General features: G+C 53.0%; 1 protein-coding gene across 1 annotated transcript; it reads right to left on the reverse strand.

Moving 5' to 3' along the window:
• Nucleotides 1–10,866: 10,866 nt before the first annotated feature.
• VSIG8 (V-set and immunoglobulin domain containing 8) lies at nt 10,867–18,410 on the reverse strand. Its single transcript, XM_010846864.1, is given in 8 exon segments — nt 10,867–11,004; nt 11,006–11,150; nt 12,060–12,267; nt 12,594–12,713; nt 13,447–13,668; nt 13,792–13,993; nt 14,541–14,716; nt 18,234–18,410. Coding segments are annotated over 8 exon segments (1,260 nt in total). The 5' UTR covers nt 18,283–18,410.
• Between the last annotated feature and the right edge of the window lie 408 nt (nt 18,411–18,818).

An 18,818-nucleotide genomic window follows, 5' to 3' on the forward strand; every position in this document is an offset into this window, starting at 1 on the left:
GTGTCAAAGGAAGAAGCTAGGACATGTTTTATGTAACTATTTGTTAGCCTTATTTATCATTATAAAAGTTAACAGTGGGCCTGAATATGGGGACCCCCCTCACTGGACTTTTTTTTCTATTTATTTATTTACTTATTTATTTGCTGTGCCGGCTCTTAGTTGCAGATGGCAGGCTCTAGTTCCCTGACCAGGGATTGAACTCAGGGCTCCTGCATTGGGAGCTCAGAGTCTTAGCCACTGGACCACAATCATTTTTTTTCTGTCGTGATTCCCATCCAGCTCCTGAAGTGAGACCCTCCGCCTGCCGCCCCATGATGAACAGCAAGCCCCAGCTCACACTGCAGCACAGAATCAAACTGTTCTGGAATCATGTGGGGGAACAACAGCCCCTAATTTCCTGAGCCGTGTGTCTCCAGCTCATCACTCAGCACCTCTCTCCTGGGCAGCTTCCATGCCAGCGATGCTGGGAATACAGCTGTGAGCAGGACAGACAGAGAGTTCTGCATCCAGGAAGCTTCCATCTAATTGAGAGAGAGAGATGAAACAAACACACACAAATATTTAATTAAAACTGTGCTGAGCTCTAGAGAGAAAAAGAACTGAACATTGTGAGCAAGAATAATGAAGGAGAAGAATAGAGCTGGTAAGGGGCAACCCCCAGGGCCCTGTCTGAGGAGGGACATTCCCTCTGAGACCGGCATGGACAGTACTTAGTGATGCAAAGTAGGGAGGTCCTCCACGCAGAGGATAAGAGAGCAGAGGCCCTTCTAAAAAGACCTTGGCACATATGAACGTCTGAAGGACGGAGGGTAATGAGCAAGGGGGACTCTGGGAGAAGCAACAGAGATCAGAGCATGCAGGGTCTGGTAGGACATGGTAATATTTAAAATTTAATTCTTAAAGTAAAAGGAGGCCACTGAAGAGTTTTAAGAAGGGAAATGACATAATCAGACTTACATTAATCAGACTTACATTTTTAAAAGCTCCCTCTGGGGGCCTTGTGAAGAATGGATTGCAGGGACGGGGCGGGGCGCGGGTGGGGAGTGGTTTTGGGGGGAGGAGGGTGAATGCGGGAAGATGAAGTTAGTGCAGGGATCCTGGCAAGATGTGATGACAGCTTGGAATTGAGGTGCACAAGCGTAGTGGGGGAGAAGTGGATGGACTAGAGAAATATCTAGGAGCTAGAACAGACAAAGTGTGTGAAAAGCGTTAATAGCTCAGTCATGTCCGACTCTGTGCAACCCCATGGACTGCAGCTCACCAGGCTCCTCTGTCCATGGGATCTCCCAGGCAAGAATACTGGAGTGGGTAGCCATCCCTTCTCCAGGGGATCTTCCCAACCCAGGGATTGAACCTGGGTTCCCCACATTGCGGGCAGATTCTTTTCTGTGTGAGCCACCACAAGATTTGGGGATATGTGAGGGGTACTTGGACAGGATATCAGACCTGAGGAACAAGGCAGGTAGAGGCGCCACTTACCCAAACTGGGAATACAGAAAGAAGGGTAAGTTTTAGGGGGAAGTTAATTGTCCCTTAATTATCAGGGAATAGGACTTTAAAAGGAACAAGACATTTGGAGGCTGAACAATGTATTGTGTGAAATCATGTGAAAATAGAATGCTCAAATGTAGGTAATTTCAAACAATGCAACCTTATAATTTAAATGTAAATCGATTTAAGGAAGAGAAGCCATTGACCCCTCTTCCCTGGATCCACTCCCTCTCAGGACAGCTGTTTCATGCCTGTAATTAGTAAATTTCTCCATTCAGATCCAGAATTACATTCTAGACCCCAACACAAACCTGAGGTTGTAGGGACGGTAAGACATCTCAGGCAGACAGGGCCTCCCACAGCACGCTCGCACAAACTGCCCCGGCTGATCCTGTCCTTGTTTGCTTCTCTGCCACCTGGCCTGAGTCCTGCCTACTCACCCCAGAAAGCCCTGAAACATTCGAGACTCGAGGTTGATAATGATGAGGGTGAGCTGGAGATACCTCACTGGCCATGAGGGGCCACCCTGGACCCCAACATTCTCTGAATGCAACCCACCCCACAGCATTCAGAGTCCAATCTAGATTGTCCAGGGAGAGCCCCAGTGAGGTCTCAGGGGAGCCCTTCCAAGAAGAGCCAGTGTCCTGGTCAGAGAAGAGCAGCTCACCACAGGAGTCATTGCCAGACACCATGATTGTCCTGCAGAGATCAGTCTTGACAACCTGCTCAGGGCATCCTTTTGTGAGGGCAGTGGAGGGTGAAGCGGGGGGTGCCCAGGAAAGGGGACTTGGAGAGGAGCCCCCTCAGATCAGGCTGGCTGGGGAAAGGAGAGCTTCCCGGGATGGAGACCGGTGCCTGCCAGCAGGGGGCTCTCGGCCCCAGAGTTGAAGCAAGGTCAAAGCAGAGACCATCATTGGGTACCTAGTGCTCTGAACCTGGAATGATTCTTATCTTTCCGAAGGGCCAGTGGGTACCTAGGCAGAGGGAGGACAAGGCCAAGAGTCGGGGGCAGCATGAGTCAGGGCCTTGGGCCGGGAGAGGAGGGCACTAGTGGTCTGCTATGCACCGTCCCTTGAAGCTGTGGCCATCTGGTCATCACCGACCGCGGTAAAAATCCTTCCCCTGACTCACAGTCTCCTATGAGGCTGTCCGAGCACCCAGTCTGAGGGACACACAAACGTCTCATCACCAAGTTGCCTCTTTCTCGGGGACCAACATGGCTTTAATGCTGCCGTCAGAGCACAGCCCCATTCCTGGAGAACTGAGTCAGCCAAGTCCTTTATGCTAAAGCTAAGAAGAATGTCAGGGAAGTCTGGGGAAGATGGAGAGGAAGCTGGAGTGTTGGACAGATGAGGCTTCGTGGTCATTTTCAGCAGAAGACGTAAGGGTCCTCAGTCTGGAGCACGGAAGAGGGCACACCCCTTACCAGGGAGCATACCAGCTGACACACACACCCCACCTCCCCTGTCCCCCAGCCCCGCCCTGGGAGTCCTTAAGATGAGATGACTCAGCAATTAGCAGCCCCAGCCCACACCCTCCATTCCAGACAGACCCACCTTTGCCTGTCCCTGAATCCGACGAGCTTGTGCACTTTGATCATTTTTGCAGGTTCTTCCCCTACCTCCCAGACTAGAATATATCCCTTTATCCACCTTGTTCTCCAGTCGAAGTTCTGAAGTCCAGCCCTAGGCCCTCCTTCTCTAAGAAACCCTCCTTCAAGGGATCTCAGAGTATCACCTCTCCCAGCTTTGCATGAAGCTGGATCAATAATCATGCGCCTCACTCTGCAATTTTTCCAAATGGATTAATGATCTCCCTAGGGAGGCTGGGAGACCCTGGGAGGGTCAGGTTTAATGCCCTGGTCCCATCACCGACACACAGTAAGCTGTAATGCGCTAAGTGGCTAACGCAGAAGCTGGGGACATACAGGTGGACAAAAGTGACCATGCTTCAGACAGCCCCTCAGCAAGGAAGCCAAACGTGTCCAACTGGAAGATTCTGTATCACCCTGGCTTCTCCATTGAGAGTAAGTGCAAGTGAAAAGCGGGGGAAGCAGGGGGATGCGTGGAGTCACTCTTGCTGTAACCCAGGCAGGAGATGATGGCGGCTGGGGGCCGGCAGGTAACAGTGGTGGACGAGAGGCTGGTCAGAGGTCGGATCCACTCTGAAGGGAGACAGTTCCTCAGATGGGATGTGTTGGGGAGACAGGTGAGTGTAAGAAAGGTTTTAAGGAAAGACATACTGGCTATCAACTGCAGTGGGCAAGATGCTGGGGGAAGTGGATCAGGGGCAGGGTTTGGGGCATGCTGAGTTTGAGATGTCTGTTACATATCTAAGTAGGTAGGGGAGTGTGCATTGTGGGAGAGAGGCCTGGCCTGGGTGGATAAATTTGGGTTTTATAGGCATATCAATTTTATTTACATATTTGGGGTATACTATTTTTTATTAACATTATTTTTCAGACAATGACTCTAAGTATATACTGGCCAGACATTCAGATTTGATATAAAGATAAATGGACAGGCAGTTCTCAAGGTACAATGTATGCAACAATTAGAGACAATCTGCTGCTGCTGCTGCTGCACACTCAGGAGCAGCAGTATAGGGACAAGCTATGCAGTTGAAGGAAAGACCCCAGCCATTCAGGACTAAACAGAGGTCATTGGGCATATCCATTTTAGATGGATGGATAGATAGAAAGGTAGCGGCCAACTGGGAGATGATTCCCACCCTCCTTCGTCACTTTCTCTAACTGAGTGATACATTCCTAGAAAGGCTAATGGGTACTGAAAGGAAGGAATCTTATTTCCCCACAGGAACAATGTTATCATTGCAGATCAGGCTCCTGCCCAAGAACCTGTTGCTCAATTTTTTAATGGCAGCAATCTATCTCCACAAGTCCTTAATAAACTGAACGGGAAGCCTGCACACTGTATAGGAAAGAGCTTCCTAAGGAGCCTGTTAGTCCAAGGAACTGGGGCAGCTTGACCTGTTCAGCAGAGCCATGCCAGATGTCCACTTGCCCTGGACCAGAGATTTCCCAGGTCCTGCCTGACTCTGCTTATTGGCTTCCAGGCCCTTTTAGGAAGGACAGTTTTCACATGCACTTTTGAGAAGGATCTGGGGGATATTTGTGGCTTTTTCCATCATGTGCCCGTGAAGTCATCGGGGGCATTGGCTATTGTCACCCCAAGTTGGGGGAGGAGTTGATTGTCTATCTGATTGTCATCCATCACACTAAGTTCAAGGAAGGTCAGCTCATGGAGAGGTTCTGAACTCTTGAAAGGAGCAGATGTTGAGAAAAGAGGTGACACAGCCCTGACCTCGGTGGAAGCCTAGTCTGATGGAGGCGAGAGGATGCAGGAAATTCCCAGGACAGGGCAGAGAAAGCAAAGTCAACACCACTTCCCTTTATCTGGGAGACTGCCATCATAGAACAGGACATAGTTAGGGCGCCTTTCTGAAGAACTGATGCAGGATGAGAAAGAGGATGTGAGAGGAGGAGAGGGTTACAGGCAAGGAAAACAGCCTCTACCAAAGGACTGAGTCCAGGTGGGGGTTGGGGCTGTAGCTGGGGTTGGGAGCTGAATCCGAGCATTGAGCATTGCAAGGGGAGCCACTTGCAAGTTCAGGCAAGTCACAGCAGGGAGGGCAGGCACCCCATGGCTGCAAGTGGCATCCAGGCAGAAGATGGGCAGCGGGGAGGGGTGCCCTGACCAGGAGGTGTCTGTGGGGCCTGACAGGCAGCAAGCGGGGCCTGTAGTGCACAAAAGGGGCTCTATTTCAAGATGGAGCTGATTCTCCCAAAAATGTTGAAGAAAATCTCCGTGCCCTCTGCTGGGAGGGTCCCTCCTCAGCTTTGGGAGAGCTGGGTGAATACTCTGCAGGAGGGGCCATCAGGTCAGTCCTCCAAGGGGCGCCACAGTCGGCACCAGGCCCAGGGAGGCAGGATGTGGCCTGATCCCCAGGAGCTGCGAGCAGGCAGAGGTGAAAGGTCACAGAGGCCACACCCTGGTCCCGGGAGGCAGCGCTGAGAATCCTGGCAGCTCATCCTCAGGCCTGGCTCGGGCCTGCTGAGCTTGTGTTTCAGGTGCTTCCTGTTATTATTAGCATCACTATTGCTCAGGAGGATTGCCGTCAATATTAATATATGCACACGTGTTCCAGGATTCAGAGGCCAGGCCTGGTTCTCCTGCTTTACTACTCGCTGGGCCCTGGGCTGCTCACCTAATCCCCTAGATGCTGAGCATCTCCAGATTCAATCCCAAGGCTTCTCCTCACTCTTTCCCCCTCCTTGTGGACCTCCCACTACCTCAGCCTCCAACCTTGACCTCTGTGTGGTTAAATCGCTGCCTCCGGGTCTGCCCTCCTCTGAAATTACACATTGAGGACTAGGGGCTTGGGATCAACCATTTGCAGAGCCCCTACTCTGTTGTGTCCGACTCTTTGCGACCGCATGGACCATACAGTCCATGGAATTCTCTAGGCCAGAAGACTGGAGTGGGTAGCCTTTCCCTTCTCCAGAGGAGCTTTTCAACCCAGAGATCCAACCCAGGTCTCCCACATTGTGGGGAGACTCTTTACCAGCTGAGCCACAAGGGAAGCCCAAGAATACTGGAGTAGGTAGCCTGTCCCTTCTCCACTGGATCTTCCCAGGAATTGAACCAGGGTCTCCTGCATTGCAGGCAGATTTTTTTTACCAACTGAGCTATGAGGGAAGCCCCTACTATGTACCAGGCTCTGTTAAAACCATGTCACACAAAATAGCCTCTTACTATTCCATTTCACAGATGAAGAAACTGAGGCTTTGGGAACTTATTAATAATAAGGAACCCAGGTCTGTCTGACTCCAAAACTAGGGCTTTTTCTTATGTTGTTGTTGTTCAGCTGCTTAGTTGTGTCCAACTCTTTGCGACCCCATAAACTACAATACATCAGGCTTCACCAACTTCTGGGGTTTGCTCAAACTCATGTCCATTGAGTCAGTGATGCTGTTCAACCATCTTATCCTCTGTTGTCCCCTTCTCCTCCTGCCCTTGATCTTCCCAACATCAGCTCTTTACATCAGGTAGCCAAGGTACTGGAGTTTCAACTTCAGCATCAGTCCTTCCAATGAATATTTAGGGTAGATTTCCTTCAAACAAGGATTGACTTGTTTGATTTCCCTGCTGTCCAAGGGACTCTCAAGAGTCTTCTCCAACACCACATATGTGGACATGACTAAATCACAAATATTTACTACACGTTTTCTTCCTCCTTCCTTTCTTTCTTTTCTCCCCAAGCTAGCCAGTATGGGTCCACCATCACCTCAAACTCAGTTGCTACAAAAATAAGCTCGACAGTTTCACCTTCACACTCCTCTGCTGAGTGTCCTGCCTTTGTCAAGGGCTTTGGTCTCCTCCCTAACAGTGTTCCATCCTCTGTCCTTCTAAAATACATCTGGAATAAAATAAGTAAAATAAAATAAATCCAGGAAGGCTGCTGAGGGCAATGGCCACAGGTGGCAGATGGGTGGCGGGAGGCTGTTTTGTCCGCTCCCTGCTGGCAGGCAGTGACCTGGCCCATGTTCTTCTAGATCCTCCAAAACCACCACCATCTCCTCGCCTGCACAGTCCCATGTCTCTCAACGCTCTTTGCCGTTCAGCGTGTTCTTCTAATGTAACTGCAAGGAACTAAATGGAATCCATTTTGTTTCCACACAGCAGGAATAAATTAAATGAGTCCTCCAGATGGACTGGATGCAGGAAGAGCATGAACTCCAGAGCCTCACCCGAGGCTCCCTTGGGAAGCAGAGGGGGCAGGACTAAACCTCCAAAAGAATGCTGCCTAAGCTGTGATTGAGTAATTAGCTCTTCAAACCCCTTTGTTTCCAGCAAAGCAGGGGAAACAATTAATCCCTCCATAGAGTCACACAGTGTGACTGGGCCTAGAGTAATTGAAATGTAATGGGGCAGCAAGCATAGTTATTCTACCAGAAGCACAGAAGAAAAACCACTGGGGTTTCACACAGTTACGTTTTCGGGACATAATAGAGGATGAGTAGAGAATGACTTCCTAAAACCTGAATAAGAGGATCAGAGAGGGAACCGACTCAGGAAGGACTCAGGATGTCCCGTGAATAGATTTCTCAGGGTTGGAGAGCCATTCACGGAAGATATGTGGATGGGAAGTTATGTTGTTGATGGTTACCAAGGACATATAAACTGTGTGAGTAATTTTTCATTGACTAGAGAAACTAGAATTCAGTTTTGGCAAGGCTGGGATGCCAAAAGGCAGAACTAGGAAGTGGGTGCTCTGTGTGTCTCTGGGAAAAAAAGAGAAAACTTGAGACTGCACTTAAGATTCCCTCGCTTGAAGCAACATTTGTGTGCACAGCCCTCTGCCAGCTTGCAGATATGGTCTGCCTAAGTTTGGCGAGTCAGTTGTTAAATGCAACCATTATTAAAAATAAAAGTATAAAAATTTACAATTAAATGAATTCTGCTGAGACACAGGAGATAAGCATTCAAAATTCACCCTATCCCAATTAGTCTGCTACAGTTCATGACTGTCTTAATTCTTGAGGTCATTTACTTCTGCAGAGATGGTGTGATAGTGTACATTTCTCCTGACTCCACTGCAAGGACATCACATCGGCAGCCTGAAGTCAGCCATGGTTGGGGAGTTTACATCAGGGCAATAGCAAATGATACACATTAGGGCCTTTTGGCCCCCTACATGCTCAACTTCACTCCCAAAACCACTCATAAACATTTACCACCATAAATGTTCTCCAATACTGACAAGGTTTCAAGCAGAAGAAATGAAAAAGCCCAAAGTGTCCCTGAAGCAAAACCTTCAGAGCAGAAACTCCCATCCTTTCTCATCCAGAGGTGATGAGTACAGTGATCATTTATTTAGGGATTTAGGAACTTCCTGGGCTTCCCTGTTGAGTCACCCTGCCGAAAGTTGTTTCCAAAGTCTCTCTAAAATCTTTTACTGCTTCTTAATGAGCTTTTCTTGCCAGCACCTTGTTGTTCTCACCCTTCAAAGGAAGGCTAAGTCTGAGCATGGCTCCCTGGTTCCTGGAATGGGGAAGATGATGTCATTCAACACAACCTGCACAGCTGGCTGCCTCTGTACCTCACTTCCTTGCAGGGAGCTGAGCTGGAGGGTCTCAGACTGGGAGAGCCCTCCCCAAATCACCCTATTCAATCCCCAGCCTAAGGGCAAAAATGTGCCAGGCCCAGCATCCTACAGTTCTATGAACAAATCATCCTACAGGTGCTGTTAAATGTCTCCAAATAAATGAGGAAGAGATGGTTCCTGCAGTTCTCTGCTCCCCTCACTTAGTCCCCTTACTCCCTCCCATTGTGTCCCCATCCATCCTCAAGAATCCCCACCTCCCCCCCAACCCCACCCTCCATCCCCCCACCCCCACTCTAAGACATCTCTCCCTGGCTCCCTCTGTTCCACCATCATCTCTCCTTTCTTTTGTTTTTCTTCAGGAGAAAGTGTGAATGCAGTCCCCCCCAGCACAAATTATGCCATCGAGTTTCCCACATTTGAGTAAATCACAGGGGCAGCACATCCCGAGTGCAATGGGTGAGCCTCGCCGTGGAAAAACCACCTTCATGATCACGGTGTGGCCCCTGCCAGGTAAGTGTCATCTCTCCTTTCTCTTCCCAAACTCTATCAAGGCAGAACCAGAGACACCATTACCCTTTTGCAAGTACCCAAGCCAACAAGAAAGGTTTCCTAGTTACGTACAACCAAGCAAGGTTTCAGAGCTTCCTCTATCAACAAACTCCGAGGTCCATCCATTCCCCACAGTTCACATGGCCACAGGGTAGAAGCAGAAAGACTTCAGGAGCCCAGCTTCTCCTTAAGAGAAAAAAAGGCCAAAAAAAAAAAAAAAAAAAGACAAAGAAAAGGAAGTGCTATGCTCTCAGAGGCAGGTGGCTGGACAGAAGCAGGTAGAGCAGAGTGACCTTGAAGTACTATTATTGTCCTCAGAAGACCCTCAACCCCTAAACCAGGCACAGCTCCAGTCGTGTGCCTGTTGCAATCATCCAGCGTGGAGTACAGCCACTTGGTCCATTAGAGGCAGCTGAATTGAGAATATGATGCTTAGGGCTCACGAAGAGTAGCACTTGGACCAAGGGATAAAAACAATGCGGGGACCCAATTTGAGTTCAACAGGAGAAACGTATCTCTGACAGGCAGAGGCCAAAAGGACTGATTTGGGAGGTGCCACTGCAGGTATTCAAGAAGAGGTTGAAGTATCTTTTGTCAGGAATGTAGAAGAAGGAATTCAAATGTCAGGGAAACAGCATCAGTCTGAGAGTCAAACACGCCTGTTATTACCTGTGACCTTGGTTAAGATACTTAATACCTGTGTCAGTTGCTTCATCTATATAATGGGATACTGCACCTCACAGGATTAAATAAGAAGAAATATCAGAAAGCACCTGGCATTCAGAGGGTGCCCAATAAATGTCAATCCCCTTTCCATTAAAAAGGGGGCTAGGTTAGATGAACTTAGTCTTTCTACCCCAGAGTAGGGCTCTGAAACCCTTCCTAGTTGTTGAAAAGGATGGCATACATCTGGGAGAGATCAGGAAGTCAGGATTTGCTAGGTGAGAGGAGACGGAAGAAAGATGCCGAGAATGGTCAGGGAATATTCAGAGAGGTCATGCCTGCCCGTTCCTTGTTTTCTCTTTTGATTCCTGGAATAAAAGAGAAAAGCAGGATTCTGGATTGAAAATCAAGCCTGAGGAGTCTCCGTCTCGGGAAAGGGTAGGATTAGACAGCCCCTTCCAGCTCTGACTGCTCCCGATCAAGGAGGGTAAGGGGGACATGTTCAGGAAATGATACTGGACAACAGGAAGCAAAGACTCCTCCCCTACCCCTGAGCATGGCCCACCACCCTGACCCCATGCCCAAACCTCCGTGGAACCACAGCCACCTCAGTCTCGAATCTTACATTTTCTTTATTGTGCTAACTCTGCTGCCTCGGAGCTCAGATCTCACACTCACAATTCAGTCCAGATCCCCACCCACCCAAGCCCCCGGGGCTCTCTGCCTTGGCTGGGGACACTGGCCACCGGCCTCGTGCGCTCTCGGACTTCCTCCTCTCTCCCTCTCCACGAGCCTGGGGCTCCAAGGATGAGAAGAGGGCCCGAATGGCCTTTCTGTGCCGTCTCCCGCCCTCTCCTACGTTTAGAGAAGGAGGCTCAGCCGTTCGACTCAGTTCCCGAGGGAAACGTCCTCAGCCCCCAGCCGCCGCGCGGCCGGGAGAAGCCGAGGTCGGCGCCGGTCCGGAGCGCGTCCCCAGCTGCGAGCAGAGAGCCCCGCGCCCCACTCCCAGCCGGGGCGCAGCCCAGCGGCGCGCGCTCACACCAGCAGGCCGTCCTTGCTCTGCAGCGGCCCCTCGGCGGCGCTGCTGGCGGGCTCGGCGCTCTTGACCTGGACGTAGACCGGCGAGGGGCCCGCTTCGCAGGCGGCGGCCGCGGGGGCGGGGCGGGCCGCCAGGGGCCACGTCCTCCGGGCCGCCGCAGGGCGGAGGCGCGTACTTGCGGCGCAGGGAGCGGCTGACGTTCTGCGTCGGGTACCCCAGGAGGTGGGTGACGCGGTTGCCGCGCCCGCTGGCCTTGCACCCCGGCGCCACGGCGTCCTCTCTGTGGAAAACAACAGGCGGGCGGGTGAGCGGGCTCCTCCGCGGCGCGGCGTGGGCACGGCCTGGGCAGAGCCGGGGGCTCTTGGCAGTCTCTCGTCTCCCGCGCCTCCCTCCGCCTCCCCTCGCCTCTCAGCCTCAGCCTCGACCTACTCTCCTCTCTGCCCCTTCCTGACCCGCGGCTCCGCAGCGTTCCCGGAGCCACCGTCCCCATCCTCCTCCGGACGGGGCTTGTCCACACATGTCCGGACAGCCCACGGCAGGGCAGGCCGCCCCATCTAGGCGCCCTCCTGTCCCCTTCTCATGTTTTCGCAGAACCACCGGCTCTGATAGAAAGGGAACCTTGGAGACCCAGAAGGAGCTGCTTTCCCTGACCTTCTTTCCTTCCTTAACCCTGACCTTGCCCTCTCTCTTCCTCTTTTCTCATCTCTCCTCTCTTAATCTTCTCCATCTTTTTCTCCATCCCCAGGGTATTGCAGTCATTAGCACTACTAGTCTTGTACTATTTTTATTTCTAGTTTGTTTCTAATATAAGTTGTTAGCACTATTCTTAATATTAATGAACTCTTCTTAAATAGGCATGTCCAAGAATTCTCACCGGCGCGATACAAGGGAAAAGTGAAAAATACAGGCCCTGCCCTCCAGGAGCTTACAGTCTAGACAAGACAGAGAGGTGCAAAGACGCGAAGGAGATGGAGGGCAGGAGAGCAGAAGTGAAGACTGGCAGGGAAAGAGGAAAGAGAAAAGCCATGCGATGAGTGGCCGGTTGACATGCTCTGGTCCCAGCACTCCTTGGCGATGGTAGGCAGGGTGGGGTTGGGGGTCCCAGCCGGCCGGTGGTAGGCAGGGGTGAGAGGGAGCAGGGCGCCGGTCCCCTGCCACGCAGCAGCATGCAGCATGCATCAGGTTTTACCTGATCTCATTAGACAAGTCGCCGCAGGCCCCTCCGCTGACCCCGCCGCCGACCCCGCCGCCGTAGCCGAAGGCACCGCGGGAGCCGCCGCCGACCCCGGCGCCCCCGCAGCAGCAGCAGACGAGCCCCCAGATGCCCACCAAGAGGCAGCCCAGCGCGAGCAAAGAGCCCAGCACTGCGCCGATGATGATTCCTATGCGCCGGGTGTCTGGGGAGAGAAGTAGAGACTAGTCAGGCTTTCTGCAGCCTAGCAGGTGCTTGGCTAACCCGGAGTGGCAAGCACAGGACTTCTGTATGAAAAAGGATGGGGGACCCAGGAGATCTCAGGGCCCTTGGACACACAGGGAGGAATATATGGGGAGAGGCAAGTTAACTCCTCATATTTGCATGTTTCTCCCAGGGCTTCCTGGCTGACCTTGGCAGAGCTATATGCATTGATGAGACCCATAAGGCTGATCCTGCTGAGACTCCAAAATACAGCCCAGGTTCCTCCCATCCAACCCTCCCAGCCAAGGAGCCATTGCCTGCACCCACCTGAGACCTTCACCTCCACCACACACACGCTGTAGCCCACGTGGTTGGCCACTGTGCACTGATACAGCCCATCATCCTTGTAGGAGATGTCCTTCAACACTAGGTCACCGTTGTTCAGGCCTGAAACTGAAGGAGCATCAGAGGGCAATGGTGAGGCCAAGGGGCTTGGTGTTTGAGAGCTTGACCCCAGCCTAGACCACTGCAGGATGGCCCATGGAAGGAGGGTGTGTGTACACACATAAGTCCACCCCACTGTGTCCAGGTGAGTCACCTTCCCCTGCTGAAAGAGAGGCAAGGAAGGCCCCTTTCCCAGCAACAGGAAAGAAACCATGATTTCACTCTCTGACCTTGGGGAAATATGCCCCCTCCCTGAGCCTCGGTCTCCTCATTTGTGCAGTGAGGACCAGGTTAGACCAGAGGAATTCTAAGGCTCCTTCCAGCTCTGATCGTCTTTGATTGTGAGTACCAGTCATCATCTCTCTGTGCCAGCAGCTTTACACACCTCATCCCGTGTAATTCTCACACGCCCTTGGAGGATGGCCCTTAGCATTCCCTTCTCATATACCGTAGAATGAAACCACAGCACAGAGAGGCCAAGCCACTTGCCTGAGCCTTGCTGCCAGTCACGGTCCAGCCAGAATGCAAACCCAGCTCTATCTGAAACCATGCTCTTTCCGAATTAGTCATGCTGCTTTCGACTGACTCTCCCCTTTTGCCTTCTCTTCTTCCCTCTATAGCAGCTTCTGGAACAGGCTCCAAGGAGGAGTCTCCCACAGCTGGTGCCACTGATGACCTAGGGGAGCCCCAGCGGGACCCAGCATCCCCATCTTCCCCTCTCCCAAGGCCCCCTCACCTTGACTGATGGAGCTGTGGAAGGACTCATGGTAGGAGAGCTCAGAGTGGAAGCTGTGCTGAGAATGGTAAGACCCAGCCCGGTAGGGGTGAGTATGCCCGCTGATCTTGGCCCACTTGTAGGTGAGAGGTGGGCTGCCCCCATTGGCGAAGCACTTCAGCACCACATCATTGCCGTGTGTAAAGTGGCCCTCAGACCAGCATAAGGGCACCGCAGGCCGCGCTACAGGGAAGAGGGTAGTTGTGAGCCAGGGCCCAGCCAAGAGGCAGAGCCAGGCTCAGGGTGGCCAGGCCACCCTTGATTCTGAAGGCTGGGGAAGGGGATCCCAGAGGAGCCTGCTCACACCTTGGACGGTGATGATGACCCTCCGGGTGGCCACGGTGGTCTTCTTCACCCGGCACTCATAGGTGGCTGTGTCGGAGACTTGCAGGTTCGAGAGGGTAATGGAGGCATCGTACTGGCTGGGGTCTGAGGCTGCAAAGCGCACCCTCTGCTGCAGATGGGGGAGGTTGCCATGGTTGATCGTCTTGTCCTGGTAACTAAGGAACTGTGAAGAGAAGAAAACAGAGATGGTGAGACAGGTAGAGCCAAGGAAGGCCTTGTGGATTGGCTGTCTGGGGCAATTCACTGAACTTCCCTGAGACTCAGCTTTCTTGGATGAAAAACAGGAATGATAATGCCTGATCCACTGACTTTTAACAGAACGTGTGAGATCGTATGAAATCAGGCACTCTCTGCCTAATAGCTACCTCCCAGGGGCATGTGAGGATTAAATGGGATGAGATGAATAAAGCCACAGGCACACAGAGAAGCTGGATGGTACTCAATCAAAGGCTATCTGAGCTGGAAGTGTAAGGTCGGGCCAGGACAGTGCCTGTCTTCCTTTTGGAGTGGGATGGGAGGAGGTGGCCTGACTGACTGGCTTGATTGGAAATTACACAGCTCCTCCCCATTGCCCCATTCTCTCGAGAAGCCTTGGGGAAAGTTCAAGGGCTGGGTTTTCTTATTCGCCCTGCAGTGTGCTAGCTGCCCAACAAGTGAATACTATGAAGTGTGGAGTAAGGAGAATCACGTACCCAGAGAGAATCACTTACCACATTCTCCCGATGTGAGGGGTCTGAGTTGACCTGCTTCCACTCGATGTCCAGCCCATTAGGACCGTAGTCCTCAGGGTCCAGGATGTAGGGGCAGCCCAGCCTCACATTGTCACCTTCCGCCAGGTACAGGATCTCCTGGCCATCCCCGTTGATCCGTACAGCAGACAGCAGCGCTAGGACACAGGCAGGGCAGATGGGATAAGGGGAGCGGGACCAGGGCTTGGGATCAGTTTTAGCTCCCTTCTCTCCACCATTCCTTGTCAGTGGCAGCCCGGGCCTCAGTGCGGGTTCCTCAGGGAGTAGGGCCTGCTCTCAGAGTGTGCATGACTTGATCCATGCATATCTGTGCTGACTTGTGTTAGCGTGTCTGTATTCTATAACTGTGTAGAATTGCAGCTATACTGTTTGTATATTGTATATATATAGTTATTAAGAATGCTTATATATGGGACTTCTCTGGTGGTCCAGTGGTTAGGAATTCGCCCTCCAATGCAGGGGATGTGAGTGCGATACCTGGTCAAGGAGCTAAGATCCTATGCACTGTGAGGCAACTAAGCCCATGCACCATGACTATTGAGCCAACACACTCTAGAGCCTACGCGCCACAACTTGAGAAAGCCCATGTTCTGCAGTGAAGACCCAGCACAGTCAAAATAAAAATAATAAAATTTTAAAATAAAATATGAATGCTTGTATGTATGCATGATTATATATGCATGTGTGGATATGTCCACATATGTACATTGTGTGTTTATGAGTGTTTGTGGCTGCTTATGTGTACTGTAGGGAGATTTATGCACATGACTAGGTAGAGTGTCTGCTTCTATATTTACATGACAGGACCTGTGGGTGTGAGCATGTGTGTGCCTGTGTGTGGAGGCATGTGGAGCACGTCGAGTTGTTAAATGCTCTGATGGAAGCGACTGGCTGGTTAAAAGCCACATCTGTCTGGACCAAGTGAAGTGGTCGTGTCCAGAGGCAGGAGGATGGACACCATGACCTCTGGAGTCCTCTGTGTGTCTGTGTGTGACAGTGCATATCTGTGGCTGTGTGCCCACGTGACAGTGTGTGCCTGGCTGTGTAAGTGCTCTGAGTGATAGTGTGTGCCTGTGTGCAGCTGTGACCAGGAGCTTGGCTGCATCCGTGTGTGACAATGCATGATGGCGTTGAGACCAAGGCCGCAGTCGTCTGTAGTATAGGACGGGCGAGCCTTGCGTGAAGGCATGTGGCATTGTGTGCTCTGCGTCATGCCCCCTGTGTGATCCTGTGGCTCAGGTATAGCCACCTTCACATGCTCGCTCCACCTGGGGCCCCTCCCGCTGCTACCAGCCCTAGCCTCACTGAGTCAGCCCCAAGTGAGGAGCCAGGATCTGGAAGCTCAGGACTGATCTCTCCCTCCCTCCCCTGAAGCCCCAGGCAAGTGCTAGCCCCAACCGGTTGGACCTACAGAGGAACACGAAGTTGGGGGGTTGGTACCCAAAGGGCCCCAACCCTGGCTGAGCGGGCATCATGCCACCTCCCAGTCTCCAGCCTTCCCCTCGCCCCCGGCCCCTTGCCCAGCCTGGCTCACTCTGCAAGAATTAGCGAGTCCTTTGGCATCTCAGCCCCTGGTCTCGATTGCTCATCCTGCTTTTGCTTCTCTGGTTCTCTCCCGGGACCACCTGCACACTTAGAGAGCGTCTCACACACACACACGATTACACACTGTCACAGCCAGAGACATCAACACACAGACACAGTCTTACACGCCTTCAAAATGCAGATACCTACCTATGGAGTCCCACCTTCCTGTACACACAGACACTGTCAGATCCACACAGACACACAGTCATACAGACACAACTACACACAAACACAGGTACATATTAATCCAGAAGATACACCCACTGCATACACTGGCAGTCCCCCATGTGCGTTCATTCAAGACTAAGCTGCAGAAGCTTAGCCTGGTTCTTAGAGAGCCAGCAGGAGCCCTTTCAACATCCGCAGCACCACAGGCATCACTGAACCTGCCCCTCAGGATCCCAGCTGGGCCATCAGCCATGCCCTGAACCCGCCCCCCACCCCTGCTCAAGCCTCCAGGGTAACCCAGAGCAGGCAGACTAGCTGCTGGGGCTCTAACGGGACTTGGTGATGCCTTCTCTAGCCCCAGGCCATGCTAACACCAGCCCACTCCTGAGATAAAGATCCTAACACCATCTGCCAGGCCCTGGGCTGGCACAAGGCAAGCCAGAGATGAGCCAGAACTCAGTAGAGTGCGGAGGCTCCACCCTGGGGAAGCAACAAGAGAATGCTCTCCACATCCTGGGAGCCAGCCGGGTGGGAGGGTGAGTATTCTGGGCAGGGGGCTTGGGAGGGAGGGATGGACTGAAAGAGAGTGTCTCCACCCTGCACTAGGCAGAGTGTCTGCCTTTGTCCCAGGCCAGGGAGCCTCACCCTAGCCTTTTAGTTTCCCTAAATCTCTCTCAACCTCCTCCCAGGCTTTCTGCACCCTCTTGCTCTCCTGGGGAAGTCACTCCTGGTGTCTCACCTTCACTCCTCTTGCTGTGGTGCTAAGGAAGTACCTCCAGGGAGTGTGAGAGGAGAGAGAAGCTGGGGGGATGGAAGAAGACCAGAGTGGAAGAGCAAGAGTTGTGTGCAGAGACTTAGAGGAGGGGCAGGGAAATCACGACAGGCTTGCCAAGGAAGAGGGCAGATGCCTCAAAAGCCGTGTCTACTCTCAGCTTGTAAGTCCTTTGTGAATTTGTAAGCTGCTTCCAGAACCATGAACCCTCCTTCTGCAGATAAAGGAGGAGAAGGGAAGGGAGGGGAGAAACGGCAGCCCCCACAAAAGGTACACACGACACACAGAGATGTGCCAGGTCCCCACAGCACAGCTTCCACAGTAAGCTCAGCCAGGCCAGCTCCCACCAGACAGAGAAGATGTTGCAGGCTTGCTGCCAGAAAGGCGGACACTCATATGCTCCCTGCTCCCTGAGCTCCTCCCCTGTGCCCCCTCAGCCCGCACCCTGACCCCCGAGAGCATCTCAGCCATGTCCACCGATGCCCACACAGATGGGCTCTTGCTAGGACTTGCCCCATCCTGGGCAGGCAGCCTCGATGTCCAGTCCGGAGCCCTGCCCTCCACGCGTGTCCCAGGGAGGGGGCTCTGGGAGTCACCTTCCCCACCCTCCCCAGGCTCACCCTGGACAGGCTGTGTGCTACCCTGGAGCTTTCACGGTGCAGGGGCCCAGTCCTGCTGGAAGCAGCCCATTCATTCTCCACCAGCCCAAGGCTCTGCCCTCTCCAGGCAAGTGGGGTGGGTGGGAGGCCCTCCCACTGGGGATAGCACACAGACCAATGGAAAAGAGATCTTTCCAGGCTCCTCCTCAGCCCCCACCCCCAGTTCCCATAGTAACTCCTGGTGAGCCCTATGCTCCCATTCACAGCATGTACAAACGTGTGTGAGCCCCACAGGTTCACGGACACAATGAAAAGCCATCCAAGAACACATGCCCCAAACCAAGTGCAGGGCTCTCCTGGGGAGAGGTCCCCTTGGCAACATCCAAACTCCAGCCCAGCAGGGCAAGGGAGGCAGCACCCTGCCAGGGAATCCGAGCCCACCTTCCAGGCTCCTCTGTGAGCCCCTCATTGCCTTTCTCCTGTGCATCCGGCATCAGGTGGGCATCCCGCCCCTGCCCAGCCCCATACCTGGGCTCAGGCACGCGAGCAGAAGGTGGAATGCTCCTCGGACTCCCATGTCTCTAGGTTCGGTGCTTCCTCCGCCGGGGCTAGGATCCCTGGGGCCGGTGGCTGCAGGCCGGCGGCTGTGGGTGTGTGGGGACAGGTGGAGGGAAGGGGAGCGGAGGGCCCAGACGCTGCCCGGGGGTGGCAGGAAGGTGCAGCAAGTGCCCTGCTGGGGAGCAGCCGGAGTTATTTCTACAGGAGGGAGGGGGCCTGGTCCCCGCCTTGGGGAGGAGTCCCAGGAGCCCTAATTAGCAGGGTGACAAAGAGTGGCCTACCCAGGCATCACCCAGCCCTTCCCCAAGCTCTTCCCTATCCTGAGAGAGGCGCAGGGTGGCCAGCGGGACTTGTAATTAGGCACCTGTTAAACTTCCACTTCCTCCTGGCCCCATCCTTGGGGTGACAACAGTCACCCAGTTTTACGGCGTCCACGGAGCACCCCTCACCACTCATTTGTTGCCTCTTCCCTCGGGGAAATGGAGAAGAGGAAGGGGAAGCCAGACTGGGGGTTCAGGGGTAACCAGGAGCTGAAGGCTGGCGCTGACCCCAGGG

Source organism: Bison bison, unplaced genomic scaffold (genome assembly GCF_000754665.1).
Source record: "Bison bison bison isolate TAMUID 2011002044 unplaced genomic scaffold, Bison_UMD1.0 scf7180017864240, whole genome shotgun sequence".
Classification (NCBI taxonomy): Eukaryota; Metazoa; Chordata; class Mammalia; order Artiodactyla; family Bovidae; genus Bison; species Bison bison.